This window comes from Hemitrygon akajei, chromosome 7, assembly GCF_048418815.1.
Source record: "Hemitrygon akajei chromosome 7, sHemAka1.3, whole genome shotgun sequence".
Classification (NCBI taxonomy): Eukaryota; Metazoa; Chordata; class Chondrichthyes; order Myliobatiformes; family Dasyatidae; genus Hemitrygon; species Hemitrygon akajei.
Window position 1 is genome coordinate 43,506,434 of NC_133130.1, and position 16,292 is coordinate 43,522,725.

Sequence of the window (16,292 nt, forward strand, 5' to 3'; positions counted from 1 at the left end):
CTAGGCTTCTCAAAATTATATACAGGTCAATTAAGTTTCCCCTCATCTTCCTTTGTTTAAAAAAAAAATCAACTGCAACCTTACTTCAAAGCAACAATTTTCCAGTCCTGGTAACATCCTCATAAATTTCCCTCTGTGCTATCTCACATGCCACCTCACATTTCCTGTAAGGTGACCAGAACTTGTATGCAATACTCAGGGCAAGATCGAACTAGCATTGCATACAGTTCAAAGATAGCATCCCCGCTCATATATTTATTTCACACCTAAGCTATAAAGGAAAATATCTCATACATCTTTTTAACCAACTTTCCGGATCGCTAAATGTACACAAGGTCCTTCTGTTGCTCCACACCACTCAACATCCTCCCATTTACTGTATATTTCCTTGTCTTGTTTGATATCCCCAAATTCACATCAAGTGTTCTTCTCTGCCCACTTGCCACATTTCTACCCAATCACTCAGACTACCTACAACTTGCAAACTTCAGCTTCCTCCTCACTGTCAACTTCACAGCCAATTTCTGTATCTGCAAGTGCAGTTACTATGTTTTTGACATTCAACTCTAAGTTATTAAATATTTGCAGGAAAGACCAAGTAGTGATTGCATTTGCTTTTACTTGTTTGATCAGCCTGTCATACTGAGCTTTTTCAAAGGCCTTGCTGAAATCTGTGCTGGCTACTTTATTGCCATTATACAAACTTATTACCTCCTCAAGAATACATTCAAATTTGTCAGACATGACCTTGGCTTAATAAATTCAGGCTGACTGGGACTAAGTAACCTTATCTCCCTTTAAATAATTCCAACAATGTCCCCACTCCCATAATAAGCAACTTGGCTTAAATTACTTAGTCGGACCTTCCTCCCTTTTTAAACATGTTTAAACAACAGTACAATACAGTCCTCCTTCCTATCTGATGTAACCACGGAGAATTGAAAGCACGTAAGGAAAGCTTCTGCAATTTCTTCCAAAACAACACACAAAATGTTGGAGGAACTCAGGAGGTCAGACAGCATCTATGGAAAAGAGTAAACAGTGAATACTTCAGTCCAAGACCCTTCATCAGGACGATAGTCCTGAAATCAGATCCAGCCAGCTCCTTGTACACTCTCTATCCATGCTGGGTTGGAAGTCGAACTAGCAACTCCACTCTGCCTCGTAAAAAAGTCACATGCTAGGGAAACGGCAAAAATGGCACCTGATGCGCCACGAGGTGCAAAAAAGAATAGACGCTGCCTGAACTGCTGAATTCCTCCAGCACTTTGTGTGTGTTGCTCTGGGTTTCGGGCATCTGCCAATTTTCTCATGTTTACAATATCTTCCTGGCTTCATTATCAATTATTAGACAGTATATACAATACTCACTGCATCCTCTATCATCAATACACAGTAAGACAGTATATACAATACTCACTGCATCCTCTATCATCAATACACAGTAAGACAGTATATACAATACTCACTGCATCCTCTATCATCAATACACAGTAAGACAGTATATACAATACTCACTGCATCCTCTATCATCAATACACAGTAAGACAGTACATACAATGCTCACTGCATCCTCTATCATCAATACACAGTAAGACAGTATATACAATACTCACTGCATCCTCTATCATCAATACACAGTAAGACAGTATATACAATACTCACTGCATCCTCTATCATCAATACACAATAAGACAGTATATACAATACTCACTGCATCCTCTATCATCTATGTAAAGTGAATTATTTTATAAGAGCCACAACCAATTGGTAAAGTCTGATCTATTTTCAGTATTCTGTGCTGACTCTATCTGTTAGTCCATATTTAACTTAGTGTTCATCACTTTTCCCCTCCATTGTAAACACCGGAATTGCACCAACCACAAAGATATTATCAGGACAGAGCAGTCAGATCAATAATCCGTTTTCCTGATTAAGATTTTCACCCAACAACAATGAAGGAATGACAAAGTAAATCCAAATCAAGATGTTCCAGTCTGAGTGCAGGGGCAGAGTTCTCAAACACCTGCTGACCTTGCTGGAGCCAAGCCCAGCCAAAGAACCCACCCCACCCAGCTTAGACATTCTCTCCTCCTCTTCCTCCATTGGGCAGAAGAGACCAAAGACTGAAAGCAAGAACAGCTTCTATCCTTCTTTTATAAGACTATTAAATGGATCTCTTGTACAATAAGATGGACTCCTGACTTCACCATCTACCTTCTCATGGCATTGCATCTTGCCTGCCTGCATTTCACTTTCTCTGTAACTGTAATACTTTATTAGAAACATAGAAAACCTACAGCACAATACAGGCCCTTCGGCTGAGCATGTCCTTACCTTAGAAATTACATCGGGTTACACACAGCCCTCTATTTTTCTAAGCTCCATGTGCCTATCCAGGAGTCACTTGAAAGACACTATTGTATCCACCTCCACCACTGTCGCCAGTAGCCCATTCCACGCACTCACCACTCTCTGCGTAAAAAACTTACCCCTGACATCTCCTCTGTACATACTTCCAAGCACCTTAAAACTGTGCCCTCTCCTGCTAGTCATTTCAGCCCTGGGAAAAAGCCTCTGACTAACCACACAATTAATGCCTCTCATCATCTTATACGTCTCTATCAGGTCACCTCTCATCCTCTGTCGCTGCAAAGAGAAAAAGTCGAGTTCACTCAACCTATTCTCATAAGGCATGCTCCCCAATCCTGTCCACCAAGGCCTTCTCATGGCTCCATCTGGGAAAAAGCAAGCCCTAGGCAGTCAGCTTTCCCGTCCATTCTGCTCTCCAATGGACATTAAATTGGACTACATCTGTGGCAACAAAATACTTGGCGCGAGTACAGAAATGGATGGAACCCTGGATGCCACCATTCAGCTGTTTATTTATGTAACAGATTTTCCCCCAAGCCATCGCACTACCAACCCACTGCCCTCTGCTGTGCCTATTGTCTTGTTTATTATTTATTGTAATGCCTGCACTGTTCCATGTACTTTATGCAGTCCTGGGTAGATCTGTAGTCGAGTGAAGTTTTTGTGTTGGTTTACGTAGTTCAGTGTAGTTTTTGTATTGTTCATGTAGCACCATGGTCCTGAAAAACTTAGTCTCATTTTTACTGTGTAATGTACCAGCAGTTATGGTCGAAATGACAATAAAAGGTGACTTGACTTGACTTATAATCTTCTAGATCTCTATCATTACCTAGTTTTTTGAAACTTTCATAAGCTTTTCTTTTCTTCTTGACTAGATTTACAACAGCCTTTGTACACCACGGTTTCTGTACCCAACCATCCTTTCCATCTCATTGGAACATACCCATGCAGAACATCACACAAATATCCTCTGAACATTTGCCACATTTCTGCTATACATACGGTTCCCTGAGAACATCTGTTCCCAATTAATGCTTCCAAGTTCCTACCTGATAGCTTCGTATTTCCCCTTACTCCAATTAAACACATCCCTAACTTGTCTGTTCCTATTCCTCTCCAATGCTATGGTAAAAGAGATAGAATTGTGATCACTATCTCCAAAATGTTCTCCCACTGAGAGACCTGACACCTGACCAGGTTCATTTCCCAATACCAAACCAAGTACAGTCTCTCCTCTTGTAGGCTTAACTATATATTGTGTCAAGAAACCTTCCTGAACAACCCAATAAATTCTACCCCATCTAAACACAATCACTTCAAACGATGGTTGGCACTTCTTTTCACTGAGCATTTTACTTTCACCATTATATACACCTTTGTATTCTGCAGGGTTTTTTCACTCTAGGGAGATGCCAATCAATATTTGGAAAATTAAAATCTCCCACCACAACAACCCTGTTATTATTACACCTTTCCAGAATCTGCCTCCCTGTCTGCTCCTCTATGTCTCTGCTACTATTGAGGGGTCTATAAAAAAACACCCAGTAGAGATATTGACCCTTTCCTTTTCCTAACTTCCACCCACAGAGACTCTGTAGACAATCCCACCATGACTTCCTCCTTTTCTGCAATTGTGACACGATATCTGATCAGCAGTGCCATGCCCCTACCTCTTTTGCCTCCCTACCTGTCCTTTCTGAAATATCTAAAGCCTGGCACTCAAAGTAACCATTCCTACCCTTAAGCCTTCCAAGTCTCTGTAATGGCCACAACATCATAGCTCCAAGTACTGATCCATGCTCTAAGTTCATCTGCTTTGTTCATAACTCTCCTTGCATTAAAATAGACGTATCTCAAACCATCAGCCTAAGCGCGTTCATTCTCTATCACCTGCCTATCCTCCCTCTCACATTGTCTCCAAGCTTTTCCTATTTGTGAGCTAACCATCTCTTCCTGTTTCTTCAGCTTGGTTCCCAACCCCCAGCAATTCTAGTTTAAACTCTCCTCAACAGCCTTAGCAAACCTCCCCACCAGGATATTGGTTCCCCCTGGGATTCAAGTGTAATCCGTCCTTTTTGTGCAGGTCACTCCTGCCCTAAAAGAGGTCCCAATGATCCAGAAATCTGAATCCCTGCCCCCGCTCCAATCCCTCAGCCACACATATATCCTCCATCTTATTCTATTCCTATACTCACTGTCATGTGGCACAGGCAGTAATCCCGAGATTACTACCTTGCGGTCCTACTTCTCAACTTCCTTCCTAACTCCCTGTAGTCTGCTTTCAGGAACTCCTCCCTTTTCCTACCTATGTCGTTGGTACCAATATGTATCACAACCTCTGGCTGTTCACCTTCTCACTTCAGGATATCGTGGACACGATCAGAAACATCCCGGACCCTGACACCTGTGAGGCAAACTACCATCCGAGTTTCCTTCCTGTATCCACAGAATCGCCTGTCTGACCCCCTAACTCTAGAGTCCCCTATCACTGCTGCCATCCTCTTCCTTTCCCTGCCTTTCTGAACCACAGGGCCAGACTCTGTGCCAGAGGCATGGCCACTGCTGCTTCCCCCGGGTAGGCTGCCCCCCCCAACAGTACTCAAACAGGAGTACTTATTGTTAAGGGAGACAGCTACAGGGGTAGCTGAACCCGAAGCCCCGGTGTGACTACCTACCTGTAGCTCCTCTCGATCACCTCCTCACTCTCCCTGACCAGGCGAAGGTCACTGAGCTGCATCTCCAGTTCCCTAACGCTGTCCCTAAGGAGCTGCAGCTCGATACACCTGGCACAGATGTGGCCGTCCGGGAGGCTGGGAGTCTCCCAGACTTCCCACATCTGACACCAAGCACAGAACACCGGCCTCACACACATACTTCCTGTTTGTATTCCACAACAGGCAACCCACCTCACCTCGACCCATTATCGCTGAAGCCCCATTGAACCAAAGCCCTCCTACTCTGTCTCCCTCTGCTCCAGTATTCTGCTTTGTAGTATTGCTTCTCCCTTGTACGACCTCAATGTACTGAAAGGAGTAAATGATCTGTTCGGATACCTGTAAAATGAAGTTTTTCACTGCACTTCAGTACACGTGGCAATAATAAACCAATTTATTTTCATTTTCTGAGACTTCTCTTGTTTCAATGCCTGAGCTATTACCTTCCTTTTTTGACACTTAGCCTCAGGGAAAATTCATCTTTTCAGAGAACTTCCTTTTGTTCATTCCTTCCGCCTCTCCCATTTCTCTCATTTTAAAATTTGTTTAACTGCCGACATTTTCAGTTCTAAGGAATGATTAATGAACTCACAAAAGCTGGGTGAAGAGACAGTAGGAAATCCGGAAACCACTGCTATGTCCTGCTGTCAACACCAGCAAGACCCATACAGGCAAGGGCCCATGCATCTTCCACGATGAGGCAACACAAAGGGGAGTGCATCCAAGAGGCAGTCAATCCACTGGACGAAAAAGTGCTAAGCACTCAACAATTGCTATGGATATGGCACAAGTGTGCGTGATTCAATCCCACAGCAAATCGCTAGATCCAGTCTCAATTAAAACCCATACTGAAAAGATGTCAAACAGCCCATAAGCATATTTCAGTCCATTTCCAAATGTCAACTGTAAAATAACATGACACCTAAATGTGTCAGCATCCCTGCTTGAGTGACGAACATCAGTCACAAATTCAGTCTTACATCTCACATATTGGAAGCAGAGGATGCACCAGGGACACTATAATCATGATCATCTTCAAGGAATGAGACAATTCTAATTGCAATGAGACAGTTCTAATTGCAGTAATTGGTAAAGTTATCAAAGGGGTCCTACCCAAATACCTCTACCTGAGGCTTAGAAGCCAAGTGAATGTGATCTTCGCTGCTTGATCACTTCAGGAGAAATCCAAGGAGAAAAATAAACTTGCCAATTGAGAGGGACTGTGGAGCACCCTCATCAAAATCAGCCTCTTTCTTCACTATCTGGTTGCTTACAAGATGGAAAACCAACGTGATCTTAACCAACAGGTCCACAACAGTCTTAGTCTGAGTACAAGCAAGGCAGCCCCATCACCCAAAAACATTTCTAATGTTTCCTGTCGCAATAGAGCCTCACCTCCAACAAACCTCCCACTGGAGTGGAGTTAACCTGCAACTAAATTGGACAACTGCTCAAACTTTTACAGTTACATTTCAAAACCAAATTCAAGTGGTAATACACGGTCAACTTGTGCGTGTTTGCGGTTGTGGACGCTGAACTTCTGTGTCCAATCATTAAATCAGTAAAGCATATGAGAATGAATCTTGCACCAAACAAAACAAAGATCTGATTTCAACTAGCAACATTGTAGAAAAACATTTCTCGATGTAACCCTGGAAAACATGGACCACTTTATGTACCCAAGGAATAACCTTTTTGCAATGGTAGATACTGAAGGCAAACTCCTTCAAAGCCTTTGTTAAGCAGCAGAATCTTTGAATATCCAGGGAAATGACTGAAGTACAAGACCTCAAATCTGGCTCAAAGCTCCTGAACTAACTGGGCAGCAGTGACTTCCACTCTCATAGCAGAGACACACCAGCAGCTATATTTCATTCTGTGTTTGAGGACATTTAGTGTGTCACCAAGGTCTCAAGCAACTTTCTACATTATGTACACTGGACAGCATTCTCAATGGTTGCATCACCACTTGGTATGGAGGTGCTAGCACACAGAATCGCAAGAGGATTCCCAGGGTTGTGTCAAGGGCACTGTACTGTTGCTACATAACAACTTGTCAGTGACAATAAACTCAATTTTGATTCTGACAAAAATCCTCCAGATCTTCAACCATAATAAACAAACCAATATTAGCATCCTCTCTGAGCAACGTCCTCAGCACTAAGTTATATTTAATCAGCTCCAATCAGTGGGTTACATTATTCACATACTTGAGAATAGATTCCCTGTTCCAAGTTCATAGACACTATCGTGAAGAAACAATTCAAGAATGCTTTCAAAGCCTCCATGAAAAAGCAGAGGCTTTTTCACCCTCATGAGAAACCCTGACCAACAACCATGGAAAATGAGGAAAGAGCATCCAAGATGGCATTGACAAGCTCAGCTCCCTCTATGAATAGCATGCAGAAGCCTGGCGAGAATGGTGGGAGGCAGACTAACCGTCCGTCTGCCCTGTGAAGCTGCTCCTGTCCACAAAAGGTAAAGTCTGCAGGTCACCTATTGTCCTCATCAACTACCTCAAAATCTGAGTGACAAGGATCATTCCCAGACCCAAAGGACTGCCTAAGAAGAAAGTTCAGTTGGTTTGTTATTCTATTCCTCATTTTAATGTTTTCTAATACGCTGAACATTTCCAGTATCTTCTGCTATCAAAACCAAAAATGCCACTTCCTGCTCCCCCACCATATGCTCATATTCACTACTCAAAAGAATTCTTATCAAGGATGACAAATCCCTCTGCCTCTGTGCTATGTACTCAAACAAAACTCGATCAATTACTAACAGCTTTGAATACCCATACTCTTAATCAACAAATCAGAATCAGCTTTATTAACACCAGCATGTGACGTGAAATTTGTTACCTCAGCGCCGCAGTTCAATGCAAAAAAAAACAAGTACATCAATTACATATATTGAATAGATTTTAAAAAACGTACAAAGACAGAAATACTGTATATTAAAAATATTGAGGTAGTGTCCAAAGCTTCAATTTCCATTTAGGAATCGGTTGGCAGAGGAGAAGAAGTTGTTCTTGAATTGCTGAGTGTGTGCCTTTGGGTTTCTGTATCTCCTTCCTGATGGCAACAGTGAGAAAAGGGCATGTCCTGGGTGCTGGAGGTATTTAATAATGGATGCTGCCTTTCTAAGACACCATCCCTAAAGATGTCCTGGGTACTTTGTAGGCTTGTACCCAAGATGGAGCTGACTAAATTTACAACCTTCTGCAGCTTCTTTTGGTCCTGTGCAGTAGCCTCTCCATACCAGAAAGTGATGCAGCCTGTCAGGATGCTCTCTACAGTACAACTACAGAAGTTTTTGAGTATATTTGTTGACATGCCAAATCTCTTCAAACTCCTAATAAAGTATAGCCGCTGTCTTGCCTTCTTTATAACTACATCAATATGTTGGGACCAGGTTAGATTCTCAGAGATCTTGACACCGAGGAACTTGAAGCTGCTCACTCTCTCCACTTCCGATCCCTCAATGAGGATAAGCAATTTTGGAATAAAATCTTCAAGGATTTGATGTATATAGTTGGGCACCTAAATCTATAAAGGTTAGGTCTTCAGTCTAAATCACACATTACCATATATTTAGAATCCTGATGTAATTTGCAATTACATATAATCTCTGTCGGAAAAAAAATTGTATGGAAGTTCGTGTGAGGCATGAGAATAATGGTTTAGTATCAAATATGGGGAATATTTAAAAACATAGCTTACTGAGATAAACAAATGAGGTAAATCTACAAAAAACTGCTGATTTTTATTTAAGTCTAGTGCATGTCGCAATGTGGCTGAAGGCACATATCCCAATAGAGAGAGTTCAATGCACCATGTCATGACCAGAAAAATGTGGAAAGGTAATCATAGAGTATGAAAATGTAGTACAATATGCTGAAAAAGAGACAAGGATGAATAACTTAATTTGAAGCACTGGGAAATTGGCAAAGCAATCTATCGAAAACAGATGAGGTGACTATAAAGAATGCTTCAGAATTTAAAAATGAAGCAGAGTTTGGATTACGTAAGTAAAATTTCAAGAAAGTTGGCAACTGGCAGAACAGCATTAGAACAGTTAAGTTTGGAGCTGGAAAAAACACAGAAAAGTAACTAAGTGTACATACACATTTAAAATACCTTATTGAGTTCTTCTATTCTTCTTATTAAGTAAGGATTACTGGAAGAATTTTCAAAGTAAACATAGTCTGAAACAAAAGAAAGAAAAATGCAATCAAGTTACATAATCATTTCCAACAACATTTCTTATTCATACATTCTTATGGCTCAAAGATACAAACATGATCTTCCAAACTTCTGGATTCTGGAATGGTTACAATGGATTGAAAGGTAACAAATGTAACATGCAATAATAAAGGTGAGTGAAAAATAAAAGAACCACAGATTACTTGATCTGAAATCAACGCTGCAGTCCACCATGAAAGATATGCTAATAGCAAAGCCAGAGAGTCATAAGAAGACTCAGTACAGTCAACTTAGTTTTATGGTGGGGAGATAGTATCTAGTTTATTTCTAAGAACGTACAAGCAAGATTGATAAGGTCGAACCACTGGATGTAGTGTAAGATTTTCCAAAAGGCATTTAAGTGCTCAAATATGGGAAAAGGTATATTAGAAGATAGTTATTTGTTACAGTACATAAAATACAGATAATTTTCCAGTAACCAGGCTGAAATCAGTGCCACCATAATTTATACTCAGGTCCTCAGTTATTTACAAGCTATATTTATAAATAAACAAAGGGTCAAAATGCAACCTCTCTGATTTAAATAGAAACATTTGGGAAAAACATAAATAACACATGTATTACAAACAGTTAAGAGAAGTATTGCATTAACATTTACTACAGGAGTTATGACGACAAGAGAAATTGTTGAATTTGTACAGGAGTTCACAAAACCACAAGCAAAGATTGAGTAGAATATCCACATACTCCTCAGAGATTAGAAGGCTGTCTCAGAGAAAGATTATAACATTCTGCAAGGTTTGACACAATATATGCCATAAGGTTACTTTCTTCAACACAAATAGATCAAGAGGGCAATTTCAAGACCAAGTGTCAAAAAGTTTAGATCTAAGCTGGAGAGAAATTTCTTTGTTCACTAAGTTATGCATCTTTGGAATTATCACCAAAGCTTCTATATTTAAGGGCTGACAATACTCAGTACATAAACAATAAGAGATATGGAGCAAAGGCAGGTTAGCAGAGCTGGTTACAGACCAACCATGATCTAATTGAACAGCATGCTCCTGTGTCTTATACTCCTTAATGATGTTTACACACAGAGCATTCACTTATCAAAGACTCTGAACTAACCACCCCAACATCAGTGACCTAAAAATCAAGCCAATCAACAAATTATTAATCAAGCCAAAAATACTGAAAATAATTAACAGTCGGGCAGTATGAACAGAGAGAGAAACCAAGATAACATATGTCAAAATATTTCAAAAGTTCCAAATGAACCCAAAATATTAACGCTGTTTCTAGCTCCAAAATGCAAGCTGACCTCCTGAGCATTTCCAGTATTCTGTTTTATTTCAGATTTCCGTCACCTGTGGGGTTTTCTGCCTTTTGATACGAAATATTTAGCCTTCTATTATTAACTGTAAAACATTTAAAAGATGGCTGAAAATTAATTTGACAGCTAGCACTCCACACACGCTCGGGTGCCCGCTTGATTTCTAATTTCCTGCAACTCTCCCTCTCCAAAATTGGAGCTGTTAATAAATGGCCGGCATTTTATAGGTTAACAGAAACTGGTGGCAGCTAACGCAGATTATCTGCCCAGTGATGCTGCAGCCATGCTGGTTCCTTCTCGTAATGAAGGAAAAAAAATGAATTGTACATTTAAAAAGGTGAACTGGTCCAACAAACATACACGTGCCTTTTATTAGGGTATGCGTCTTTTCAGACCGGAGATTGCAGAGGGAGGTTATTCAACAGTGAATGTCTTTTGTTCTACCTGGAGAGGGAGAGAAGCAGTGGCAGCGCACCCCGGGTTTGAAGGTACAGGCCTCGCTCCGAGGGGGAGGGAGGGAGCCACTGAGTGTCACTTCGCCATTTTTCCACTGACTCCACTGATAACTGTGTTCAATCACCAATCCCACCACCTCACACTCCAACTAAAAACTCCGATCAACACTTCAAATAACTTTGAAAAAATATTAAGCAGGAGTTTCTCCTCTTATATATGTATATATATATATATATATATATATATATATATATATATATATATAATTTGGAAGGGGAGGAGCCAATAATTTATATTTTCACCGAGTCCTGCCCAGCCCCGTGAACTTTCCCAGTTATTTTTTTGTGGGTGTTTTGTTGTTTAAACGCCTCCTGGTTATTATTTAAAGCTGCAGTTTCGCCTCGAGAAGCAGATTAATGAACAATAAGGCCGGTGAGGCCCGGGGAGGCAGCCTCCGACTCTTTGATCAGTTCCCCAACTGATCGGCTCGACCCGTTCCATCAATAAACAAGCGCAGCCACCTACCTCCGACCCTGTACATATTTGCCGCCATTCCGCCCCTTTTATTTTTTTTATATGCCGGTTGAGAGGCTGGTGTCGGAGCGAGGGGAGGTCAAGGGGGCGGTGACTCCCGCTCTCCCCTGCTCCTGGGTGCTCCCGATGGACACAGGGCCACCCGAGTGCCCGCCCGGGGAGCTCGCTGCTCCGCGCCTGCCGTCGCCTCCTGCTGATGTTGTTGTGGCGGCGCCGCGGCCAAACCGGCCTCGCCTCCCTCCCCCTCGCTTCCTGGCTGCACTCGCCCCTCCTCCTCCGCCTCACCCTTACCCCATACTCATCCCAAAATGTCGTTCACCCGTGCAACCCTCAGTAACTCAGCGCCCCCTAAACAGGGACCCAAGCCCCCCTTCCCCTACCAGCAAACTCAGTTCTGCACCACCCAATCACCCCCCACAGCCAAACCCAAGAACTAACAGGCAGAAACCCTTGCCCCATCACCAGCAATTCTCATCCACTCACTCCCAACCTTAAGCCCTAGTTCATCCCCTGCATTTACACTTAATTCAACTGCCACTCCACCTTAAAACCCCATCCACTCCCCAGGCTCCTTAAGCACTTACCCCAGCAAACCACCCTGATCCTAGCCTCAGACTTCATTCACGATTCTCCATCTACTCCACCGATCACCATCCTTTCACTCCATCGTCTTTTCCCCATCTCCAATCTCTCATCTCACATCCTTTAACCCAAATTCCCATCTCTCTGGTTCCCACTCAACTTCACCCCTCTATTCCCCTTTCTCCGCCTCTTCACTGACTTCATTTCATCTCTTACCCTTTCGCCCTTCAGTCATTTCCACTATAACATCTTTCCCTCCCTTGGCTCTCCCACACCTCTCTACTCTCCCAACAATCCCTCTCTACTTCTATCCCTATTGCTTCCCTGCATTCCTTCCTTCCAACTCCCCTACTACCCCCCCATATCATCTTCCCTTTTCCAACCTTTTTCTCCTACACGTTGCTCGTCCATTTCTCCAACTCTGCAGTTTTTTCCTTCATTCCCTCAATCCCACTTCATTGCTACATCTAGCTTCACATGCCTACATTCTTCTCCACTCTTCGCTTATCCCTTCTTTTTATCCTTGCCTTTCTATTTTCACTTCTCTTCCCTTCTGTTGTAAGTATCTGCCTCCCTCTTCTCCTGCTCATTCCCTTCCCTCCCTTGCCTTTCCCTTTACTGACTTATTTTTAATATGCTTCTTTCTTCCTCCTTTCTCCTATTCCTTTCTCCCTTTGTGATGGTATTGGATTTACTAACCACAAATGTTATAAATTCAAACAAAGATCTTAAGCTGTATCAGATATAAATAGCCACAAATACTTTCACTAAAGGGAGATTATGCTGTAACTACCCAATCTTCAAAGACTGGTTTGCTTCCCTGTTTATTCTCTGCGGAGGATTTTAGCTGCCAATACCAACTAAATGAGCGGTGGGTCCCCGTTCCTCCCTCCCCTCTCCCTAAGAAGGAGAATGTGCTTCCAGCTAACAAAGTGGTTTAAAATGCAGTTGATTTATTTACAGCGGTACGTGTTTGAATCCACACATTTTAAAAACACATACAATTCCTATAAACTGAAATACATACCATGATGCAGACGTGCAAGTCATGCATTGCAGAAACTGAAGCTAGAGGAATGGATTCTATTCTCCCTATATTCCTATCATTCTTCTTGATATTCTTCAATGACTACTAATAAGTCTGAAATGCTCTCTGCATCTATACCCTTTTCCTACCACTTGTGTGACTCTGTTCCCCTTAATCACCATCTACTTCTATTCTCCTCCCTCTTAATCTATTTCTCTCATTCCTCCTTCCTTTCCAACTCCCTCTTGTCCTCTTGATCCTCTTCTACTTCTGCTCCTTCCTCCTACCTGCTGTCTGTTTCCCACTGCTGCCTTCTTAATTCACTCTTTCCCTTTCTCTTTCTTGCCCTTTAACGTCAGTCCAGCTCTGCCTCCTCCCCAGTCCCTTCCTCGCACTCCCTTCAAGAGTAGGGCTGGTGCTCTGGAACTTCCTGTCACTGGCAATGGCCAGTGCAAATGGGATGCAGGTCCATGCTGACAGTTCTTTGCATTGAATCCTTCGGCAGAGTGCAGAAACTTGATTTACTTAATGCTGTATTGTCAATGCATAAAACACAAACAACAACTCCATTCTAAAGTCTTAAAAACTTTACTGAGAAACTATAGTTAAATCTACCATTAGATTCATTGCTTATTCAGAAATTAGCACTGGGTGGATACAGACCAACAAAACCATGTGATTTGCAGACAAACTGACATTCAGTTTCCCCATATTTAAAAAAAAGAACCAACATGAAAAAATTCTGCAGATGCTGGAAATCCAAAGCAAAATGCACAAAATGCTGGGGGAAGTCAGCAGGTCAGGCAGCATCTATGGAAAAGAATAAACAGTTAATGTTTTGGGCTGAAACCTTTCTTCAGGACAGGAAAAAAGAACAACTGGCGAAACGATAACAACATTCCATTACATCCAAGTTTCACCATTGGGATTTGTTTAAAATAGAGATTATATTTGGACACATTGTGCATAGTGATAAAATATTTCATTACTATTTCTGTAACCTGTCACAAAAGATATGACACACAAGTAAACTGAAATGCAAGAATTGGAAGTTCTAATGATCCAATAAATTATTATAATAGTTTCCTTAAAAGTAGACTTCTGACATCTTACCCCATCCCTGACATATTTAGTTGTTTGCCTGTTCTCCATCTCCCTCTGGTGCTCCCCCCCCCCTTTCTTTCTCCTGAGGCCTCCTGTCCCATGATCCTTTCCCTTCTCCAGCTCTGTATCACTTTCGCCAATCACCTTTCCAGCTCTTGGCTTCATCCCACCCCCTCCAGTCTTCTATCATTTCACATTTCCCCCTCCCCCCACTACTTTCAAATCTCTTTCTATCTTTCCTTTTGGTTAGTCCTGACAAAGGGTCTGGACCCAAAACTTTGACAGTGCTTCTCCCTATAGATGCTACCTGGCCTGCTGTGTTCCACCAGCATTTTGTGTGTGTTGTTTTCTGACATGAATCCTTGTTCTCCAGAGCATGCCCATTAAACATGTTGTAATTAGATGCATAATGTACTTTCAGAGAACAAAGAGAATGATACATTATTAATAAAAATAATAATAATGATATCTTGCAAGTTATCATTAAGATCATTGTATGTGGACTGGCACCCAGTATCAATATTTTGCATATATTTATAATGTGCGTAGATATTGAAGTTGGGTTTCACAATGTCTAGAAATTTTAGGATTATTTATATAATAAAACATTTGAATGGGATTTAATTTATTACTAAAAGCCTAAATCTTATTTTAATCACATTTTAATCTGGTTCACAATCTAAATTCAATTTCAGAATTCTGAACTATAATCTGAAGAATGGCCATAGTAATGTATTCTCATTTCTGTTTCTTCTTCCACTGATCTTGCCAAACTGACCCAGAATTTCCAGCATTTTCCATCACTTTAGTTGGTGCTATCTGAAAATATGGCCAAATGTCTTAAGAATGTTGAATTTGACATCAAGCGAGATAAAATTAGCATCAAAACCTAATTTATCGAATTAGAATGCCACTGATAAGATAGAAAGGTTACTTAATTGATGATAACATGAGAAAATGTTTTAAAACAACATATCCAAGGTTAAAGCTCTGCGGTTTCCTTATACTAGTTTGGTACCTGTCCCTGCCACCAAATTAAAATAGAGCTATCCCATTCAGTTTTAACTGGAAATTTTTGATATAATGAAGAAGCAGATGTTGCAGTCGTGTTGTTTTAAGAATACACATTTGGATTAGGCCATAATCCAACAAGATAGGACACCAATTTCACAAAGGTCTAAATCATCAAGATACTAAAGTAGGAAAGATGGAAAGAATAATCAGCATTGATAATTATTCAACAGGCTTTGATTGCAGAGAGCCGGGTCTGTGTGTGTATGATTAAACCTACCCTAGTTCTGAATGAGTTATGCTATTATTTCACTTGTTGATGAATACCACCGGAAATCGTGGAAATATAGAGAATCCTTCCTATTATAGACAGGCTATTTCACTTGAATGGTATAGCGACATGGTAGATAATGCAATGCAGTCAATTTGCTTTAATGTGAGGCGAATTTGCGGAAGGCTGGGGGTTAGTGGGAGTTTGGGGGTCGCCCTTCGGTAATTACTGTAGGTTTTATATCTCGGTCAAGTCTTTCGCGAATTAACTCATACTGGAATACGGTCGCATTTCTGGACCCGGGTTAGAAGAAAAATGGGAAATTCGCAAATAGTTTCGGGACTGACTGTTGGTTCAGTAGTTAATGGAAATCCGTGTCGCCTGTTATTGGAAATTCATTAACAGTGAATTGCCAGGTGTACAGTGCAATGAAAAATTGTCTCGTTCACCGGTTCTTGCAATGTAAATCAGGAGTCCTGGAATGGGCTGTCAAATTGGATGGTGGATGATCGTGAACACTCTAGAGACTCCGACATACAAGATCTGAATAATATTTGCACAGCCCACTGACTCGAACATTCTCGGTTTATAAACTTTGTTTCACCAGAAATTGATTTCAAAGATATGAGGATTGACGTGTTAACTGTTAACTCGCTGAAAATAATTTTCAGGCCTTTCT

The 16,292-nt window shown here is 41.3% G+C and overlaps 1 protein-coding gene across 3 annotated transcripts in view; it reads right to left on the minus strand.

Annotated features, from left to right (window-relative positions):
* mta3 (metastasis associated 1 family, member 3) overlaps nucleotides 1-11,863 on the minus strand; it is a 156,251-nt gene extending 144,388 nt beyond the window's left edge. The window contains exons 1-2 of one of the 3 annotated variants that reach the window (XM_073050708.1): nucleotides 11,610-11,863; nucleotides 9,227-9,294 (exon numbers count right to left, since the gene is read on the minus strand). In XM_073050708.1, coding sequence (XP_072906809.1) covers nucleotides 9,227-9,294; nucleotides 11,610-11,637 — 96 coding nt within the window. In that variant the 5' untranslated portion in view covers nucleotides 11,638-11,863. Of the gene's footprint in view, nucleotides 1-9,213; nucleotides 9,295-11,609 lie in introns of all 3 variants that reach the window. The other 2 variants (XM_073050706.1, XM_073050707.1) reach the window with 2 other exon arrangements.
* Between the last annotated feature and the right edge of the window lie 4,429 nt (nucleotides 11,864-16,292).